At 36.8% G+C, this 23,417-nt stretch overlaps 1 protein-coding gene across 8 annotated transcripts in view; it reads right to left on the bottom strand.

Annotated features, from left to right (window-relative positions):
* Positions 1-23,417, bottom strand: part of MARK1 (microtubule affinity regulating kinase 1) — a 140,514-nt gene that overhangs the window by 43,705 nt on the left and 73,392 nt on the right. For all 8 annotated transcript variants that reach the window (XM_042257090.1, XM_012187065.3, XM_012187064.3 and 5 more), the window contains 4 exons: positions 19,300-19,503; positions 17,995-18,048; positions 4,185-4,233; positions 3,021-3,086 (listed from right to left, as the gene is read on the bottom strand). In XM_042257090.1, coding sequence (XP_042113024.1) covers positions 3,021-3,086; positions 4,185-4,233; positions 17,995-18,048; positions 19,300-19,503 — 373 coding nt within the window. The remainder of the gene's footprint in view (positions 1-3,020; positions 3,087-4,184; positions 4,234-17,994; positions 18,049-19,299; positions 19,504-23,417) is intronic.

Raw genomic sequence — 23,417 nt, 5'->3', positions numbered from 1 at the left:
AATTTGTTGAAATAATTTAAAGATATTAGAAACTGTAAAAATTTTCTAATAGATCCTTTACATGTAAGTTTTTCATTTTTGTCTAATTAATAATAAACCTAATGTTCAGTTACATTATGAAAGATAAAATACCTCAGTGTAAGGGATAAAAATTTTATATCCTTATAATTTGTACCATATAGACATACATGTATATTAAAAATTCACCAAGTGGCTTAAAGAGTTCTTATAAAGTACAGCAAAGTGGTTAAAAACTCAGGTTTTAGAATCAGACTAATTTTGGTATGAATCCTGATTTAGCCCTAAGTTGCTATGGGGAGATATTAGGAAGATTTCTTAACTATGTTAAGACTCCTTTTCTCCCTATTGCCTATCTCACATGGCCGTTGTGAGGATTAATGAAATAATGCATGTGCTTAGCACAGTGACTGGCATATAGTAAGCACTCAATAAATTATATATTTGTATCTAGGTATACAGATATATTACATATACATATATGCAATATCAATCCTAGGACGTAAGTAAAATGTTAAAAATTAAAATGCAATGATGTATGTATGTCAGATGAAACTAATACATCTACAATGTTAGCAGATTATATAAAGCATACTTAAATGATTAAATGGGATGATAAAAACAGAGAAATGAATAGATGCTCTAGTTGACCCATCATAGCAGTTAACTCTAGATATATGAATTTAGGCTGGGAAAGATATATACGGCAGGGGTTCAAAAATCTGGACTGCCCTCAAGTTCTGTGTGGAATGTTCATACCCCAGATGTTTACATGACCCAGTCTTTTACTGATTATATATTACTTGTTTATGATACGCTTCCCCAACTAGAATGTCATCTTTTTGATGGCAATGACGTTGTATCTGTTCATCCACGTGTTGCTTGCACCTTGAATATCACCTAGTACATAGTAAACATTTAATAAATAATGTCTGCATGAACAATAGAAGAAATATACACACCATTGTGGATTAGCCCTGATGCCTACTTTTAATAGGTTCCTTTGAACAAAACATGGTTCATATAGGAGTTCCCTGCCCTTCTAATCACTGAAGATCTTTTGCCCTATGAATGAACCAGAGTCAAGAGATGTACTCCTCAAAGAGGCCATTTTTCATGCTAAGTTTCTAGTGTGCATGTCAGATTCAATCCTAAAATATCTATAAATTTTAGAGGAAACACATTGTTTTATTTTCCAGAGTCATCTTGTCATTCACAGGTTTAAAAGGCCACAGGTCGATTCTAGATTTACTGCTACAGAACTGCGATGGTTTTGTTACAGGACCACTGACTGGCAAGACTCAAAGGAAACCCATCACCAGGAATTAGAATTAAGTAACAGACCACCTGGTTTGGGATGAGCTGAAGTACACACCCCTCTACCCTACACTACACCCCACTGTCCCCCAGTGCTACTGAAGGAGAGCAGTGAGGACCCCAGGTGCTGTCTATTACTCCAGCCATTGCTCCCCTTCATTAGCACCAACAGAGAGTTGACTCTACTTACCATTAATTGTTAAAGCAGTACGCACATTCGTATTAACCCAGCCTTGTGGTGGACCTTCATAAAAATCGAACAATGCCCATCGATCCTCAGCTGTCTACAAGTTCTCATATCAAAGCCATGTCTAGCCTTTTTCTTGAGACTAGATCACTAAAAAAAGTTTAACTGAACTATAAACACACAGGGTTCCCATACTGATGAACTGTTAATTTACATCTAACTAAAGAAGTGTTAAGTGAACAAAGAATTCATTATGTGGTATTTGAAGGTTCATTAATTTTATTACAGACTAACATTTGATGCAAGTTTGCATGATGGTTAATATTTTTTAAAATCCTATGATAATAAAAAACATTAATGATCTAGGTTTTTGGTTTATGTAAAAAACTTACATGAAGTACTTTTAGGGTTTTTAAAAAGTGATGCAAAAACCCAAATCTATTAAAAAACTAAAAAAGTAATTAAAATATTTAGTATTTGTAGTAAATTTTTAAAAAAATCTAAGAGAGTATAAAAATACAGTCTAAATGTTGTAGATTAAAATAAATTGTCTTTATTCAAGTTACAGAAAATCAGAACATCATAAAAATCTACACCCTTTTTTAGCTAAAAGGACTCAAAACTAGACTCACCACTAAGTTTTCCTACTGATTAGCAAAAAAAGGTTAATTAGACAAGTTGGTTTAAATCATTTCCAATGCCCTCCTTCTTTAACTGCTTAAATTCTAGGAGTCCTTTAAACCTTCAAGATCCTCTTTTTACTTATTAAATTATTTAACTCCATAAATTTTAAACCTGTGTCTGAGAAAGTTAGGGCTTATGCCTAACAGAATAGTGATTCTATAGCAATGTATTTCTCATTTGAGGCAAGTGTAGGAAATGAAAATGACTTTCTAATAATCAGTGTTTATTTTGATGCTAGACAGTCAAAATAAACATTGTATTCTATTAGAAGTATATCTTACCATTCCCCTGTCAACTCAGTATTCTAATTTATAAAATATATAGATCAATACTTGTTTAAAATGAAACATTTTATAGATTATCTTGAAGATGTATGTATATTGAGAATCTGTGATATGTGATCAGTGAAACAAAAATGTGATCTAGAATAGGTTTTTACTATAAACATTACTAAAAACATTCTGGGTTTGAGATTTCCTATTTATAGCCAAGAGAAAATAGTATTAGAAAATAATAATAATATAATATTAAGATGAATGTTTCATAGATTACATTCATAGATAACAATGCAAATTTAATTTTGAAAAATACCTCTAAGTAATTTTTAAATAAGCCAAAGTTCAATTTTTAAATGTAGGATCAATAGGTCTTGAAATCAAACAATGAATTTTTATAAAGACACCATTGAAAGGCATTTTAATAAAACTACAGATTCATTAACAACAATAAAGACATATATATTATAATGAGCTTTCAGGTATTAATAATTCTACATGTCTCATCAAAGGTAACTTTTCATTCCCCTCATCCTTACCCCCACTTGCGTATTCCATGACTAAATAGAGAGTCTTCTCTGTTTCAATAACTTCAAACAATTTTACTGAAAAAGAAATTAGAGATATAACTCTGTAATTGTGAGCATACTAGATATGCTTTAAGAAAATTTAAGGTAACACTAAACCAAAGGAAGAGTTGAGCATTTACTAAAAATTACTACTTACAATTTAAAGTTTTTAACTTTTCCCAAGGATTATTACTACCATGGTAGATCTATCACAAAATGATTTGGAACCAACTGCTGGGTCAAAAGAGATTTAAGTTTCTAGGATTAAAAACCTTATCCCCTTTCAAATTAGAATAAGGTAATAAAAAGGAAAATCTTAAAATAAAAAAAATTTATTAGAATAATAAAATTTAGTGAACGCTTAAAAAGATAACTATTATCTATAATGATTCAATCGAGAATGTTAAATAATCTTTGGTACAGAAATAAAAATTTTATAATTATGTGATATTTTAAGTTTCTGATTAAAATCTACTAAATTATCAGACTTATGTAGTTGAAATTATATACCATAGGGAATTGCATTTGTATCTCTAATAAACATAAGGTTTTTTTAGTGTGCAAGAAACACACTTCAAGAATAAACAGATTAAAAGAAGAATTGCTTTTTACTTCTTAAAATCCAATGACTTTGAGTAATATGTGTAAATTAATTTACAAATAAATTTATCTGTAAATATGGGGGGGAAATAGAACTTATGGAAATAAGTTCACTAAAATTGAAATAAAATCTTTATTTTCTTTAAAATTCAAACTAGTTATTTTGCCTATGGACTATGAACAAACCCAAGTCCATATTGCCAAAATATCTGGAATTATTTCTTATCCATATCTAAATGGCATGCAACCTTTAGAGAGATTTAGTAAGGAGATACAAGAAACACCTGTATACAGCAACTCTAAGTCATATGTATTATTTTAGTGAAGAGTAGAAGAGAGCAAGGTAGTAGAAAAATATAATTTGTAGCCTTCAGTTAACTTCTTTATAATATTTATACCCAAAGTAACACTTTCTGAGATTATCACTTTTCTTCTTTTTATACAGAACATCCTTAAAACTGTATCATTTCAAATAGCCTCAACAGTATTTAAGGAAAATATTTTATCATTAATTGTGAAATATAAATTTCATACCTATGTTAGGGTGATTCAATATCTTCATTATTCGTACTTCTCGAAACAACTGTGAAAGGAAATGGGAAACATTTCTGCTAAAAAAGAACACTCAACAGAGAACCAATCAAAACATCTATTTGAAGAAATTTATCTTCTTGTAAGACACTATAGCATTTAATAGTGGTTAAATAAGAGATTTACTTCACAATTCCAATTCTACTAAGACTTGGTTTCCAGGACAATGTTAACTAATTGAACTCAAATGGTTCTGTGTGTGTGTGTGAATATACCATATACAATAAAAAAACATTCAAACACTCATTACTAGGAATAAAAGAAAAATACTATGGAAATGAAACTAAACGTACATTCTTATGACTTTTATCCAAAAACAACGTTCTTAGGAGGTGGGGGGCCTGATTCTTTAGTTATCTCTACTGGTTGATCACACTATAAGCAATTAAGAATAAAGGTATATAAACCATTAAGCTTTTGTGTGGACATAAATTTTCAATTCACTTGGGTAAATATCAAAGAGGACGACTGCTGAATGGTATAGTGGAGTAGGTTTAGTTTTCTAAGAATCCAGCAAACTACCCTCCAAAGTGGCTGCATCATTTTGCATTCCCATCAGCAGTTGAGAGTCCCTGTTGTTTCACATCCTGGCCACCATTCAGTGTTGTCACTGTTCTGGATTTTCACCATTTTATAGGTGTGCAGGAAGCCCCAATGGCTCAAAAGGTCAAGAATCCACCTGCAGTGCAGGAGATGCAGGAGACTTGGGTTTGATCTCTGGGTCAGGAAGATGCCCTGGAGAAGGAAATGGCAACTCACTCCAGTATTCTTGCCTGGGAAATCCCATGGACAGAGGAGCCTGCCAGGTTATAGCTCATAGGGTCACAGAGGTGGACATGCCTGAGCACACACACGCAATGCAATGGGTGTGAAGTGGTATCTGTTGTTTTAATTTACTCTAGTTAAAGCAATAATCTACAGCCATCGGGTTCCTACATCTCAAAGATGTCTAGAATATATTGTTCTATGCACAGTTTCCTCTTCTTCAGGTGGATTTCTTTTTAAATTTATTGAAATATGGTTAATTTACAAATATGGTTAATTTAGTTTCAGGTATACAGCAAAGTGACTCAGTTATATATATATATATATATATCTCCATATATCTTCATTTTTAGACTCTTTTCCATTATAGGTTATTACAAGATATTGAGCACAGTTCCCTGTGCTATACAGTCGGTCCTTGTTGGTTATCTATTTTATTCTTTAATAGTTTTTGACAAGGAGTGAGGAAAAAAACAAAAACAAGCAACAGCATAAATGTGTGTATAAGCTGGGTATGTGCTGGCTTAAAGTGACAGGCAGCTATGGACAGAAGAAGAGCAGCCGCTGCTGGAAGAAGTGATGATGGGGGTTTTAAGTGGTTAATTGACTTGGAACAATGAAGTGCCAGAATCATGCCCTGCCAATCACCCTTATTCTTAAAGAAACACTTAAATTGTCAGCTAGATTTGTCATTAACCTTCCAAACCTAGAGAATTTGGGTCAACTGAACAGGAGTAGCACATGGATTCAGTAAAGGTTTATGATATCTCTTCTTCATGACTCGCCATAATCCCTTCTTAAAGTCTAATATTCCAGTTGGCTGCACAGAAGAGAGACTGGACAACTGCACCAGTCACTTGAGTCAAAGGGAGCAGAAGAGGGAGAGACAGTGAGTTCCTTACACATATGTGATTTTCTCACCCAGAACACATCCTTATTAGCAAAGATACTAATCTTATCCATGCTTGCTCTTCCTTAGTAAAGGGGGAGAGAGAGAGGTGAGGCAGAAAGGAGAGCTGAACATTTAGACCAAGTTAAGAAGGAGATGGAGAAATGTAAAAATCACTGCATGCCCATGTACAACAAGAGACACAGGAGATATGGGTTCAATCCCTGGGTTGGGAAGACCCCCTGGAGAAGGAAATGGCAACCCACTAGTCAAAACTATGGTTTTTCCAGTAGTCATGTACAGATGTGAGAGTTGGACCACAATGAAGGCTGAGCACTGAAAAATTGATGCTTTTGAATGGTGGTACTGAAGACGACTCTTGAGAGTCCCTTGGACTGCAAGGAGATCCAACCAGTCCATCCTAAAGGAGATCAGTCCTGGGTGTTCATTGAAAGGACTGATGCTGAAGCAGAAGCACCAATACTTTGGCCACCTGGCGTGAAGAACTAACTCACTGGAAGAGACCCTGATGCTGGGCAAGATTGAAAGTGGGAGGAGAAGGGAGCGACAGAGGATGAGATGGTTGGATGGCATCACTGACTCAATGGACATGAGTTTGAACAAACTCCAGGAGACAGTGAAGGACGGGAAGCCCTAGCATGCTGCACTACACGGGGTCTCAAAGAGTCAGACACAACAGAGTGACTGAACAACAACAACCAGTACTCTTGCCTGCAAAACGCCATGAACAGAGGACTCTGGTGGGCTATACAGTCCATGAAGTTGCCAAGAGTCAGACACGACTGAGCAAACTAAGCATCATATATGCAGGCCAAGTAAGGACAACAAAAGTTTGCCATTGTTTTAGATCAGCATTTATATGAGCTTCCCCACCTTTAAAAATTTCAGTGTGATTAAAACGCACATGAGAATTAACCAGGAAAAAGTTCGTGAACATATTAAATAGTCCCACATTACAATTTGAGTTTCTGATTCTAATTTCTAGTCCTATTTTTCCTCTTGAAACTGTGACATCATGATGTTCCTAACATATACAAATTTAGCAGGAGAGCTCTGGATTCACTAATACCTTTCAAACTATTGCTTCAACTTTTCTGTTGGCTGGGAATTAAGTCCAGGGTTTTAAGACTGTGTTGAATTACAGAAGTAAGTGCTGAGCAAAGGCTTGAGATGGATGGGTCTTCTATGACTGAAGGGCAGGGACTTCACTGTCTGGACTTTGTGACAGTTGTTCTAGTTGTTCAGAGGCTTTTGTGGTTTCCTCCTTGATTCTTGACTGTTTTAGATAACTGAAGTTAGTGAACAAGCCTCAGTTCTGTGGAGAGGTATTCACTTTTCAGTTCAGTCCTTCCTGGTTAGAGGTAAGGATCAGGATTAGGCAAAACTCCATTAGGGTAAATCAATACATATTTGCCTTATTTATTTCTTCTCTCAACTACTCTGTTCCTTCCGACCTCTTCCATTCCTTCTGCTTATTATTACTTTTTGATGGTGGAAAAGTCTATTCTATTTATTAGTAGTCAAGTAGACATGGCTAAGACAATGCTCATCCTATTTATTCTCAAAGCATCGTAGTCAGGAACCAGTCAAACTCCCATCATCGTCTCTACCAGACCTGCTCACTGTGCTATCCCGGGACCTGTCAATGTTAAGGACTTCTTCATCATCTCCATGTTCTTGGGCAGACAGAGAAGTCCTCTGGCCATGGAGAAATTAACAAAGGCAGTGGTCAACCGTGTTCCCCCAAAGGAGAGCTCTTCCAGGCTGTCATCAGAGTCACAGTATGCTGGGCTCATAACAGGAGGCTGACATTCATATCTTCTTGTGCCTTTTAACACAGCTTTCTTGGCCTTTCAAGTATTTTGCTCTGATTTGGGTTTGAGGAGGGGCAGAAGCCCTTCTTTGCCTTCACCTCAAACCTTGTAAAAATTCAACTGTATCTTTCCAACAGTTTACTGGCCTAGTAATGTGAAGGGTGGGTGCTGCTGTACCCTGTAGGTGGTGTTCTGTTCTAACAGAAAGGGCTTTGTATACACGTTCTCAGAGACACCAGTCATTGAGGGATTTTATATACAATTTGCCTATATTAAGAGAACCCTACAGATTAAACTCTCAGCTTTTTAATTTCTAGCATTACCATTTCATTCCTCTTTTACTTCAGACATTATTATTAGGACATCAAATATTTTATGAAGTAATTGCTAGTACCAGTACTAAAACTCAGCCTAACTTAAGTTCTCTCCATGAAACAGTTCAGAAAAAGAAATCTGAATATACTTAAATTAGTATATACTAGACGATTTATAACAAAAAACACACAAAATGCTTAGTATTACTTCTAAACTTGACAACTTGTCATCAATTATTAAATGCAAAATAATAGGCTCTGGCACTCTGCCTAAATTTTACCTTCATATATGATAATTTTTTTTTTAATGAACTGGTACTAATTATATATTGCTATAGTCTTTCCCAAGGGTTTGTATAGATACAACTGTGGGCTCAAGTTGCTGTTAAGTAAATACAACTGTCTGAGATGAGATATCAAATCAAATAATTTCAGAGAGAAGATACTAAACATTAAATAGACTAAATTTGAAAAAGTGTCCAATCTCACTAGGTAGAAATCATGAAAATCAAAACAAAATCCTTTCTACAAGATTGGCAAAAATTAAGAAATCAGATAATATAAAGTGCTGACAACAATGTGGAGCAAAAGTAAATCTCATACAAAGTTAGCAGAAGTAGATATTGGTGCAGCCACTTAAGAGCAATTTGACATTATTTAATAAATTTGAGGATATGCATGCCCTTCAACCTTGCAATTCTACTTGGAGAGATATATACCCTTCTATACTTCTTTAGAAAAAGATGTACACAACAATAAACATTGCTGCATTGTCTGTAACAGCAAAAACAAAAAGCTAACTAGAAAAAAAAAGAAACACTAAAACAACAGGAACAATCTAAATATAAACAGAAAGATGGACTAACTAGTAGATATCTACTGAGAGAATGGGTAAACTGGCTTATTTGTAAAATGGCATATAATAATAGTGAAAATAAATGAACTAGACTATACATACTATCATGAATAAAACTGTAAGACAATGCTAAATGGAAAAAAGTAAGTTGCAGAAGAATAAAAAGCTTAAAAATAAATAATATATGGTATTTTACGTAAAGATACACATGTGGAAATTTTTAAACAAATGAATGGGAATAAGAAAGACCAAATTCAGAATAGAAGTTATTTCTAGGTAGAAAGACAGGAATAGAACCAAGAAATGACACACAGGGCTTCAACTGTATCTCTAGTTTTATCTTATAAAAAAAGATCAGAAATGAAACATTTCAGTCCAATAAATAAATATTATGAGAAAGCAACTTTTTTAAAATGGGAAAGATGTTTTGAAGTCTCCATCCAAAAATTAAAAATAGACTAGTGTACTATATCAACAAACTTCCCAACTTAGAAAAGCCAGGAGTATGACTCTTAAAGTAACTATGAAAATATTACATAGTTCTTGAGAATACAGAAATAGATGTACACTTTTCAGCCAAAAAAGACTGAGAAATTAGAACAGAGGTCTTCAGAATCAGAAGCAGAAATACAAGCATCAAAAGCAAAATCCAAATAGTACTATTCAAGCAAAACTAAAGAGATGGTTTATGAATAACTCTTGGTTCTGGGTGCTTAACTTTAAGAAGGGCAGAGGGATTTAACACCTGTTGTGGAGATAGGAAAGGTTTCCCTGAAGAAATTACTCTTAAGGCTGAAATGTGAGAAGTGAGTAAGAATTAAATGAAGTGAAGTGATAATCGCTCAGTTGTATCCAACTGTTTGCAATCCCATGGACTGTAGTCCACGGAATTCTCCAGAACAGAATATTGGAGTGGGTAGCCTTTCCCTTCTCCAGGGGATCTTCCCAACCCAGGGATCAAACCCAGGTCTCCAACACTGCAGGCAGATTCCTTACCGGCTGAGTCACAAGGGAAGCCCAAGAATACTGAAGTGGGTAGCCTATCCTTTCTCCAGAGGATCTTCCTGACCCAGAAATCAAACTAGGGTATCCTGCATTGCAGGCAGATACTTTACCAACTGAGCTATCAGGGAAGCTCAGAGGGAATGGTAAAAGCTTAAGAACAGGGTGGGGTGAAAAGCTGCAAAGGCCTGATGGCTGAAACAGCATGAATAGGACCAGATGAAAGAAAGGCAGTAGAATTGGAGGAGGAGGGGATGAGGAGAGTGGGGAGAAGCTGGGGAGAGTTGGGGGACCATGAGTTGAAAAAAGGAAGGAAGGATATGAACACCATGCTAATGAAGTTGATTTCCAGACTACAAAAAATTGGAATGCCGTTTGAAAGTTTGAATAGACAGACAATATAATCAGACAGGTTCTGCATCCTTGATGACTTTTTAAAGGATACATACGTGTGTGAGTGAGTGAGTGAGTGAGTGTGTGTGTGTTGGGGGCAGGGAGTGTTGGGTGGGGGATGCAAAGTGCAGAAAAACTGGTTGGAAAGCTACTGGTGTAGTCCAAGGAAGAGATAAGAGCAGTGGTGTCCAGAAGATCAGGACGAGAAAGGCATGTAAGAAATAAAATCAGAACAATTCAAGGACTGAGATGGTGAGGAAGGGAGAGGGAGGAGCCAAGGATAGTTCTGAGGCTTCTGGCCTGCACAACTTGGGGACAGTGTCACTCACTGGGACAGGACACTGGAAGAGCAACAGGCGGGCAACATACTGAGCAGGTGGGGGGAGGTCATGAGTTCAGCTTTGGATATAAGTTTGGGTTATCTTTGAAGGATTGCAAGCACATGTAGGAGGGGTTCTGAGTTGAAGAAATAAATCTGTGTTTGCTTATAGGTGATCATTTAAACCAGAGTAACCCTTGACACAGCCTTGGAAGAGAACATTGAGAGTTCTAGGGCCATGCCTTGTGAAACTCCAACACTGAGCGGCCAACAAAAAGGAATATGACTCCTTTTAAAGGAAAGAGAAAAGGGGGAACCAAAAGCACAGAAGAAAACATAAGGGGAAATATAATCTTCACTCAATACATATTTGCTATATTAAGAATTAATTAATTAACACATGTATTGGACTCAATACATTGTCAAGCAGCTTTAATCATGAGGCAGTTTCCATTTCTAGCTTTACTTTTTTTTTCCCCTCATTTCTACTAAATTTAAAAAATCCTAAATTATAATCACAGATTGACCAGTGAAAGGAATGAAGGAAATACTGGGAGGTATGTCAAAGACATTCAGATTAATTAGTGCATCCAACCTTATAAAAGCAGTTCTTTAAGAAGATTATGCACAACTCTCAGACAGATTCTAGGCTATTGATATAATCACACTAAAAAGTCAAAAGACTAGAAATTTCAATCTGAAGGATAATAGCAAATGGTTCTTAATATACTCTTTGGATGTGCTTACTCTGGAAAGTAGTCTTCATATTTGGATGTAACATTTGTATGTTAAACCTCCGTATAATATGTTATTAAACTCTTTGTCCAATAACTGAGGGCTAAAACAGGGTTTAGAAAAGTCAGAGTTTTGGTCAGTGAACTGCCTGAAATACAGTTTGGTCTTTCCAAAAAGGAGCTGCCCCAGTGGTTCAGCAGTTAAGAATCTGCCTGCAAGGCAGGAGACGTGGATCTGATCCCTGGATCGGGAAGATCCCCCGGAGAAGGAAATGGCAACCCACTCCAGTATTCTTGGTAGGAAATTCCACGGATAGAGAAGCCATCCATGGGGTTGCAAAAGAGTTAGCTACAACCTAGCGAGCAATTAAACAAGAGCAATTCTCCAGAAAATCTGGTTATCTTCAACATTTAAACTGTTGATATTTTAGTTAGACATTAACATTATTGGTATCACCTTTAAAAAAAAAACCTGTTTAGAAACTAACATAATATTGTAAAGTAATTATCCTTCAATTAAAAATAAATTTAAAAAGAAACTTCTTTGAACACCTGCTCCCTCAAATTCAACATATTTCCGTGTGAAAGATACAATTCTCAATTCTCCACACTGTGTGCTACACAGACATCTCCCAATAGCCGAGATTTTATGAGAGTCCCTGTTTCCAGCATTCCTTTAATATCAAATCAAGGTCAGAGATATGCTACCAACCAAAAATTTCATGGAGAATGAAGCAGTGAGTGACTTGTGTGTATCCTATGTATTCACACAGCAGTATCACTCCTTGTAGGTGTGTGAACTTATATATATAAATTCAGTAATGATTCAAAGACAACTTTTGCAGTCTACAACCAGCTTGCTCCTGCTGCTGCTGCTAAGTCGCTTCAGTCGTGTCCAACTCTGTGCGACCCCATAGACGGCAGCCCGCCAGGCTCCCCCGTCCCTGGGACTCTCCAGGCAAGAACGCTGGAGTGGGTTGCCATTTCCTTCTCCAATAGGTGAAAGTGAAAAGTGAAAGTGAAGTCACTCAGTCGTGTTCAACTCTTCGCGACCCCATGGACTGCAGCCTACCAGGCTCCTCCATCCATGTGATTCTCCAGGCAAGAGTACTGGAGTGGGGTGCCAGCTTACTAAGTGCTAATTCTTCTCTTATGACTTAGGTTTTCATTTATCCACGAAAGAACTGGTCAAGACTCTTCCTTCAAATCATCTACACACATGAAAAGAATTGTACACAAGAAGTACTCAGCGCGTAAGTGGTTTTTGTAGCTACAAAGTGAAACATGTGAGAGAGCAAGCATATGTGAGAGTAACTGGTTTTCAACCTATGTTCAACAGGGAGATTTGTTAAGGAATATTGCCAAGGAGCTTCTGCTTTCTTCTTGATCCAAAATATTTGTCAATAATTATAGGACTGCCTTTACAAGTTTGGTCTTTTGATTTGTTAAAAGAAATGTAATTCTGAATTGCTCCCATGATTCTGTCTTCCTCTCTACTTTTACTGACCAAATTCCTCAACATGATACAGATGATTGTGAAGATGTTCTGGAAAACATAATTACCTTACCAGAGAGGTCTCTGGGCTTCATCTGAAAACTCACTGAAGTATAAATGGCTTCAGTTCAGTTCAGTTTAGTCGCTCAGTCATGTCCGACTCTTTGTGACCCCACAAATCACAGCACGCCAGGCCTCGCTGTCCATCACCAACTCCCGGAGTTCACTCAAACTCACGTGCATCGAGTTGGTGATGCCATCCAGCCATCTCACCCTCTGTTGTCCCCTTTTCCTCCTGCCCCCAATCCCTCCCAGCATCAGAGTCTTTTCCAATGAGTCAACTCTTTGCATGAGGTGGCCAAAGTATTGGAGTTTCAGCTTTAGCATCATTCCTTCCAAAGAACACCCAGGGCTGATCTCCTTTAGAATGAACTGGTTGGATCTCCTTGTAGTCCAAGGGACTCTCAGGAGTCTTCACCACCACACTTTAAAAGCATCAATTCTTCAGCGCTCAGCTCTCTTCACAGTCCAACTCTCACATCCATACACGACCACAGGAAAAACCAAAGCCTTGACTTAGACGGACCTTCGCTGGCAAAGTAATGTCTCTGCTTTTGAATATGCTATCTAGGTTGGTCATAACTTTTCTTCCAAGGAGTAAGCGTCTTTTAATTTCATGGCTGCAGTCACTATTTGCAGTGATTTTGGAGCCCCCCAAAATAAAGTCTGATACTGTTTCCACTGTTTCCCCATCTATTTCCCATGAAGTGATGGGACCAGATGCCATGATCTTCGTTTTCTGAATGTTGAGCTTTAAGCCAACTTTTTCACTCTCCTCTTTCACTTTCATCAAGAGGCTTTTTAGTTCTTCACTTTCTGCCATAAGGGTGATGTCGTCTGCATATCTGAGGTTATTGATATTTCTCCCTGCAATCCTGATTCCAGCTTCTGCTTCTTCCAGTCCAGCATTTCTCATGATGTACTCTGCATATAAGTTAAATAAGCAGGGTGACAGTATACAGCCTTGACTTACTCCTTTTCCTGTTTGGAACCAGTCTGTTGTTCCACGTCCAGTTCTAACTGTTGCTTCCTGACCTGCATACAGGTTTCTCAAGAGGCAGGTCAGGTGGTCTGGTATTCCCATCTCTTTCACAATTTTCCAGTTTATTGTGATCCACATAGTCAAAGGCTTTGGCATAGTCAATAAAGCAGAAATAGATGTTTTTCTGGAACTCTCTTGCTTTTTCCATGATTCAGCAGATGTTGGCAATTTGATCTCTGGTTCCTCTGCCTTTTCTAAAACCAGCTTGAACATCTGGAAGTTCACAGTTCATGTATTGCTGAAGCCTGGCTTGGAGTTTTTGGGCATTACTTTACTAGCGTGTGAGATGAGTGCAATTGTGTGGTAGTTTGAGCATTCTTTGGCATTGCCTTTCTTTGGGATTGGAATGAAGACTGACCTTTTCCAGTCCCGTGGGCACTGCTGAGTTTTCCAAATTTGCTGGCATATTGAGTGCAGCATTTTCAGAGCATCATCTTTCAGGATTGTTACCATTTGACAATGTTCTTACACAACAGATAACACACTAGCAGTAAATGAATTATTCATTCAATAAGTCTAACTACTAGATGTCAATTATCGAAACTTTTTATACTTGCCCTGCTTGTGCAAAATCACTGTCATAAGGATTCCTATTCTATGTAACTGGGATGCAGCACTTATTATTAATGAGCTTCAGTAGTCTTATTTCTGTTTTCATTGCAGGTTTTACTACTCAGCAGATGACTTCTGAACCACTGTGCTATTTTTGTGATTTTGAAATACAATGCAACACAGTAAAATAATAAAAGATACAAATTAATAAGTAATATACAAAAGATAAACTGCACCCTGATGATTGTGAGCTGAGACAAACTAACACAAACTTTGTCAATCTGTGTATAAATTAATATGTCCAAGTTTCAAACTTGGTGGAATTTCAGAGAAAACAACAACTAATCTTACATTTCAAGTAAGTGAACTATGAATAAAACTGCTTCATCATTCTGCTTTTTCTCCATCAGTAATAGGCTGCTTAAAAGATCCCTAGGGAATCACTAGTATAGCTCATAGACCCTACTCTAAAATACCACTAATATGTGAGGTGGAAGTCATGCTACAAAGAGGAAAAAGTAAATATAACATCTATGCTAAACAGTCTTAAACTATGAAAATGTATTAAACTGGATTCCATTAATTTAAAATATGTAAAATCACTGCAGATGGTGACTGCAGCCATGAAATTAAAAGACGCTTACTCCTTGGAAGGAAAGTTATGACCATCCTAGATAGCATATTCAAAAGCAGAGACATTACTTTGCCAACAAAGGTCTGTTTAGTCAAGGCTTTGATTTTTCCAGTGGTCATGTATGGATGTGAGAGTTGGACTCTGAAGAAAGCTGAGCACCAAAGAATTGATGCCTTTCAACTATGGTGTTGGAGAAGAGAGTCCCTTGGACTGCAAGGAGATCCAACCAGTCCATTCTGAAGGAGATTTGCCCTGGGTGTTCATTGGAAGGACTGATGCTAAAGCTGAAATTCCAATACTCTGGCCACCTGATGCGAAGTGCTGACTCATTTGAAAAGACTCTGATGCTGGGAGGGATTGGGGGCAGAAGGAAAAGGGGAAGACAGAGGATGAGATGGCTGGACGGCATCACCAACTCGATGGACGTGAGTTTGAGTGAACTCCAGGAGTTGGTGATGGACAGGAGGCCTGGTGTGCTGTGATTCATGGGGTCGCAAAGAGTCGGACACGACTGAGTGACTGAACTGAACTGAATACAAATAATACAAGCATATTATGTGAGCAATGTTGAAACTAAAGATGCTAACAATTCCAAAGACCAAACTGTTTTTAAGAAGTCTATATTTCAGAAGTTTGGAAGAACTGGGATATCAAATTTAGATTACTTTCATCTATCACTAATGTTGGCAAGGGAAAGTAATATTCCCTTTTAATATGCTATACAAAAAAGAATAAACAAGAAGGACCAGCTTAAATTCAGATCAATTTCAGAACAAGACTTAACCAAATACTTTTGGGTTGAGATGAGATTAAAATGAATCCTTACTGCAAATATGTGCTGTCATAATCTGCCTTTTAAGAAGGACACCTAAGGCATGGAAAGTCATTTTGCTGTTTTTTACTATTACTTGACTGTCAGTGCTAAGGGGAAAAAATGGTTACTTTTAATTTCATGTTTTATATATTTATTTCTTAGATATGACTGGCTGGCATATGAGATGCTCCTAGCATTCAATGAGTAAGGCCAAATGTTGAATATTCTACAATGCATGAAAACTATGCAAGCCTTGATCTGTTCTTTTCTAAATCTTTTAACAAAAAGCAAAGCTATGAACATAAATAAAAATTATTCTGAAAACAACAAAATACACATGGTGTACTGGCTACATTTAGTAAATTTCAATCTTTGCTTTTATTTCCATAGATTTAAGAAAACAAAATTGCCATCATTTTATATATGCCTGTTTGGAAAAGCAACCTTTTATCAGCAAGATTAGCCGAATGTAGCAGAATCTAGAACAGAAATTACAACACCAAGTATATTTTTTATCTGAATAACATTCCAGCTTCACATCTGCATGTCTGCATGTTTCAACAAGCGTGACTTTCGTTCCACAACTTTCTCTGGGCCCCTCTGGGAAAGACAGAGTGGGGGTCACACTGCCCTGCATCCAACAAGCACAACAGGCCTGGACTAGTTCTACATGTCACTCAAAATCCCTTAATTTACCAGAGGATCACACAGATTAACCTTGGAAAAGAGAAAAGGCTAGCTGGGCCATGAACAGGGCCTCTGGGCTGTTATGCACTCTCTGTGTTTTAAAGGGACTCCCAGGAGAAGGGTGGGCAAAAATTTGCCCCACTGTGGCTCTAATACAGGAAGAAACAGCATCTTTGGATAATTTGTCTGCCCAAGGAAGATGCCTTTTTATAACTCATACCACTAAGTCATGATTAGCTGAGAGACAGGTACTGGAAGTTTCTCCCAAAAAATATCCAACAAGGTATATATCATCTCACAGTCACAGAGGAAAAAAAAAAAAAATCTAGCAAACTTATCATGTTCACACAGATGAGAAATACCAATACTATGAAAAGCTATACTGGTTGGGAAATTTAAAAGGATTCTCAGTAAGTAAAAAGACAGATTTAAATCTCTTAAGTAGAAATATATAAAATAAACTGAGTTATTTGGTACTGAAACAAGTGGGAAGTCTTGATTATCACTGACCCAAATTTTTCATTTAATGTTACAATCACAGCAGGTATAGTTATACATACCACACTAAAACTTTCTTATAGAATTCTGTTTTAGAAATCCAGTTATTTACACCACACTTACATATGTGACCACGATCCCATTATATTCTCATAAAAATAATAATGTACTTTATACATAATCATACATATATATCTTATATATTACACAGTGAGCTATATATAAACAACATATATGGCACAAATGCTAAAATATTTGCTTCATTTTTAAAGTACTAAAATGTGTATCTGAGAAAGTTTTCCCAAATAAATGATTAATGAAGCAACACAAACCAGCTCTACTAAATTTACCAGGTCAATTCCCATCCTACTTGCTTTTTTTTGGTCCCTATGCTGTTTTATGTTCACCCTTTGAAGAAATGTTCGTATCTTCTACTCTAAGTTAGCTTACAGTAACTTCTACAGTAATCTTCTACTGCAGTTTTTGTGGAGGAAGGAAGAGAAGCAACTGAAGCAATAGGAAAGCCACCTACTGACAACAGTATCTCATAAGTTGATTAGACTGAAGCAGAATCCTAAGTACTTCAAAATATCTGATACAAAAAGTTTTATCCTACTGTATTAAAAGATGTAAGCTCCTTTGACACAGTAAATGCATTTGAGGAGTAGATATTTTTCAAACATTTGATTAATACTTAAATATTAGCAAATGTAAATATTATGTTGATATCAAGTCTTTTCTTCATATACTGATGAAATGTAGAATTGTACCTAGTGGGAAATTTAGAATAACTGATTCTACAGAGTATCATATATTCATTATAAACTCACATTATAATTACTTACTATGAAAATAATTAAATACCTTTTGTAGACTAGTAGGATTTAGCTGAGTTTTGTCTATTATTTTCACGGCAACCTGAAAAAGAGCATCATTAAATTTTAATTTGCGACTATATATCTTAAAGAATAAAATTTATAAAGAAAACATCTTTTGTTTCATCCTAACTAGATATAGCTATACTGGGGGTTAACATAATTGGATGGTAAAGTTTTGATAACTAGACAGCCTTAGAATATATTCTATTGACCCAAGTCTGCAACCTCTTTCATTCTGAGTCAGTGAAATTACACCTTCGTTAAAGTTCTTCCAAGGTTCCCCTTTTAAAGTAAAAATCATTTGTACTTTAATATTTGACTCATGATCTTGATAAGTCATAATTATCAGGAGAGGCTTACAAACTTTTAGTAAGTTAAGTAATATGTGGGGAGAGAGACTGGACACCCAAACTTACAGCAAACTAACAAAACAGGTTTAAATGTCCTCTAAGTCTTTGTCTAATATAGCCTGTGTCCTAATAGCTCCTGGGGTCAAAACAGACAGAGAAGACTAAATTTAACCATAAGTGACAGTAATATTATGTATAAAACAAAATGGAAACTTAGCAAAAATGTTTTATGACAGATTTTTCATGATGTCCTAATTGGATCCAATCATTTAATGTAGAGTGTTAGATGTTTAACTATTTTGAGTCTTTAATATATAAATTATTAAATATATTATTATTATTAAAACATATATTTTACTATATAAATATACCTACTTTGAAACACACAGGATTTTAGAAAACTGATTCTCTTATTATCTGAGAAAAACATCTGTAACACTTGCTCAATGTAATCTCTAAATAGATGAAAAATTAGTGGTTAATTTCCTATACATTTATACCTAATTTACTTCAAGGAGTGGTTTTTTAAATTTATTTTTTATTCAGGTAACAGTGGCTTTTAACACTATGTAAGTTTCACGTGTACAACCTCAGATTTCTATTCCTATATACAGTACAGCTTAAGCAGTAATTAATAAGAAGTTATCCTAGCCCTGTTCCTGGGGTTGGGTAGCAAGGGTAATCTGAAATGTTTATGGAAACCATATAATAAAAAGACAGAAGGCTAAGAAATCCTCATGTGCAGCACATCTGATTTATAAGAGATGCTAATACGTAAGGACAGTTTTTCTGTGCTACCTATGTACATTTCATTCACACATACCCCAGTGTTTACTATATTACAACTGTTAATTTATTTCCAGAATCAGCTATAGGAAAGCTTTTTTAGTAAGACTCTGGAGAGGTCCAAGTAAGTATTAAAAGGCATCGTGAAAACTTACCTCTCTGCCGGTTAGAACATGCCTTGCCAATTTCACTTTGGCAAAATTTCCCTTCCCTATTGTCTTTTGTAAACGGTAATTTCCAATGTGAGGCTGTTCATCTGTTGCTGACGTAATGGAGTTTCTACACCGAGGGATGTTCTGTCTGCTACTTGATTTGGTTGGCTGGATATGGGGTTCAGTATATCCATCCACAGATGTATGCTAAGAAAAAGGTTAGAAGATTTCATCATTAATTAAACTATATAATTAAAGGACAGTTCAAATAACACTACAAACAATTTCCATTGATAATTTATCTCTAACCTAGAGGGGTAGGATGGGTTAGGAGGTGGGAGGGAGGCTCCAAACAAAGGGAACATATGTAAACCTATGGCTGATACATGTTGATGTATGGCAGAAACCAGCACAGTATTGTAATTATTCTTCAATTAAAGATAAAGAGGGCAAAAAAATGCATCTCTAATGAAAACAGATTGCACTACACCATTTCTGGGCATTCTGTTTGCAATTTCTACTTGACTTTAGTTCCCTTTGCCAGGGGGAATATAATCATTTAAAATGAAATGTTCTGCATAGCTTTAGATATATGCTTTTGCTTTTAAAAAGACATAAATGGTTAGATAGCCAGGAGCCCCACAGATCATTACTCTCCTAAGGGTGTTACCCCTGTAGGCTGCAGTGACAATCCAGATCCAGATTGCTTCATTACGATGGCAGAATGTCTTCAGCACCAAGACAACTTCACGAGTACAGCTCTGTTTCTCTAAACCAGTCCAGTTACTTGTCCTGGTCACTCTTTCATTTGCTGGGCACCTAACTTTGGCCAACTAACCAGCCGTTTCCCACGACAGGTACCTTCAATCAACTCCTCAGCCCCTCACCCAGTTTCCCATGCCCAAGGAGGAGCCATCGATAGCCCTGCTGGATGCATGACCTTATACTCACTGCCTTCTTCCTCACATTAAAATTGTGCCCTTTTCAAGGCAGAGACGTCACTTTGTCTCAGCGTCTCACAATCACAGTAACCGACTGTGTTACCCTGGGGCTCAGCACCTCAAGTCCCAGGTAAGGCTGCCTAAGGAACCCTGTTTGCCCAGCTCTGAGTGTCCCTGCTCTTGGCTAGTTTTGTCTGCTTTCTGAAGTAAATAAAATTTGTAGCATTTTCTGTAAAAATGTAGAAGTATGCATGACAAACATAACATCATTATCTGGCATCTTAAAAATAGCCGAAGATGAGTACAACAAATTAACAAAAGAAAGGAAGGGGCAGCTTTTATCTGCAAAGTAATTCAGACATATGTTGTCCAACCTATACCACCAAAAGCATGTCTAAAAAATTTTGATCAGAAATTTCTTAAAGGCAACTTTGAAGATGACACCACTTACTAATTTCATGCAAAGCAGGACTCAAGATCATTTTTCTATTTGTTTTTACTTTTGATATTTTTTAAAAACTTGGCTCAGGATTAAAGGATTTTCTGTGTTGTACACACATTTGCAGCCATTCTGAGTTAAGAGTCACACTGGGGTATTTTCACAGCAAACTGTACTTCCATGTGATTCGATCTACTGCATGGTCATACACTCACTTCTTTGTGTCTGCCACCTTACCATGAGCAACTTGAGGAGACATGTTTTCTTTCCACTTTTATACACTTACCACACTGCAGAGTGCCAGATATATAGGAAAAGTTCAATAAACCAATAGTTCTCAAAGGGCTGTCCTTGGACCAGCAACATCAGCATCATCTGGGAACATGCTAGAAATGCAAATTCTCTGACCCTGTTCCAGAACTACCGAACAGAAAACTCTGGGGGAGGAACCCAGTAAGCCAGTCCTCCAGGAGATTCTGATGCAGGTAAATTTGAAAACTACTGCAATAAATAATATAATTAGGCAGTAATCACAAAGTTACTCACTGGTTCTTAGCGACCTTTCTATTATCTGAGCATAAACAAGAGATTTTAATTATAATCATTTTCTCAAAGTCAATAGATCATTATAATAATTACTACAAATAGTACTTCTCTACCTGAACTTGTCCAATGGGACTATGCACTTCTCTATCATTCAAAATTCAGTTTTATCTCCTCGTCAACAAAGTGTTCTATGTCTTTCACAAAGCAGAACTGATTACCCCTCTTTTCTGTTGCTATTTTTATATCCAGGAAAAACTTCTACTATTGGACTATCACACCATCTTCTTAAGTATTGGTCTATGGTTAATTTTCATTGTTAGACTTAAATCTCCCTAAACTTCAGAAATTAATATGGATAGTTAGTTAGTGTGTGCTCAGTCGTGTCCAACTCTTTGCGACCCCATGGACCGCACCATGCCAGGCTTCTCTGTCCATCACCAACGCCTGTCAAACTCATGTCCATCGAGTTGGTGATGCCATCCAACCGTCTTATCCTCTGTCATCCCCTCCTCCTATCGCCTTCAATCTTTTCCAGCATCAGGGTCTTTTCAAATCAAATCAGTTCTTCATATCAGCTGGCCACAGGATTAGAGTTTCAGCTGTAGCATCAGTCCTTTGAATGAATATTCAGGACTGATTTCCTTCAGAATGGACTGGTTGGATCTCCTTGCAGTCCAAGGGACTCTCAAGAGTCTTCTCCAACACCACAGTTCAAAAGCATCAGTTCTTCGGCACTCAGCTTTCTTCACAATCCAACTCTCACATCCATACATAACTACTGGAAAAACCAAAGCTTTGACTAGATGACCCTTGATTGGCAAAGTTAATGTCTCTGCTTTTCAATATGCTATCTAGGTTGGTCATAACTTTTCTTCCCAGGAGCAAGTGTCTGAATTTCATGGCTGCAGTCACCACCTGCAGTGATTTTGGAGCCCCAAAACATAAAGTCTCTCACTGTTTCTACCGTTTCCCAATCTATTTGCCATGAAGTCATGGAACCAGATGCCATGATCTTAGTTTTCTGAATGCTGAGTTTTAAGCCAACTTTTTCATTCTCCTCTTTCAATTTCATCAAGAGACTCTTTAGTTCTTCTTCGCTTTCTGCCATAAGTGTGGTGTCATCAGCATAACTGAGGTTACTGATATTTCTCCCAGGAATCTTGATTTCAGCTTGTGCTTCATCCAGTCCAGCATTTCTTATGATGTACTATGCATATAAGTTAAACAAGCAGGGTGACAATATACAGCCTTGATGTACTCCTTTTCCTATTTGAAACCAATCTATTGTTCCATGTCCAATTCTAACTGCTGCTTTTGACCTGCATACAGATTTCTCACTAGGCAGGTCAGGTGGTCTGGTATGCCCATCTCTTTCAGAATTCTCCACAGTTTGTTGTGATCCAAGCAGTCAAAGGCTTTGGGATAGTCAATAAAGCAGAAATAGATGTTTTTCTGGAACTCTCTTGCTTTTCTGATGATCCATCGGATGTTGGCAATTTGATCTCTGGTTCCTTTGCTTTTTCTAAAACCAGCTTGAACATCTGGAGGTTCATGGTTCACATACTATTGAAGCCTGGCTTGGAGAATTTGGGGTATCACTTTGCTGGCATGTGAGATGAGTGCAATTGTGCGGCAGTTTGAGCATTCTTTGGCAGTGCCTTTCTTTGGGATTGGAATGAAAACTGATTATTTTCCAGTCTTGTGGCCACTGCTGAGTTTTCCAAATTTGCTGACATAATGAGGGCAGAACTTTCACAGCATCATCTTTGAGGATTTGAAACAGCTCAACTGGAATTCTATCACCGCCAGTAGTTTTGTTTGTAGTGATGCTTCCTATGGCCCACTTGACTTCTCATTCCAGGATGTCTGGCTTCTAGGTGAGTGACCACATCATCATGGTTATCTGTGTCATGAAGATCTTTTTGTACAGTTCTTTTGTGTATTTTTGTCACCTCTTCTCAGTATATTCTGCTTCTGTTAGGTCCATACCACTTCTGTCCTTTATTGTGCCCATCTTTACATGAAATGTTCCCTTGTATCTCTCATTTTCTTGAAGAGATCTCTAGTCCTTCCCATTCTATTGTTTCCCTCTATTTCTTTGCATTGATCACTGAGGAAGGCTTTCTTATCTCTCCTTGCTATTCTTTGGAACTCTGCATTCAAATGGGTAAATCCTTCCTTTTCTCCTTTGCCTT

The sequence above is a fragment of the Ovis aries genome, chromosome 12, assembly GCF_016772045.2.
Source record: "Ovis aries strain OAR_USU_Benz2616 breed Rambouillet chromosome 12, ARS-UI_Ramb_v3.0, whole genome shotgun sequence".
In the NCBI taxonomy this organism is placed as follows: domain Eukaryota; kingdom Metazoa; phylum Chordata; class Mammalia; order Artiodactyla; family Bovidae; genus Ovis; species Ovis aries.
The sequence above is the reverse complement of the archived record's forward strand: the minus strand, read 5'-3'. Positions and strand labels throughout refer to the sequence as shown.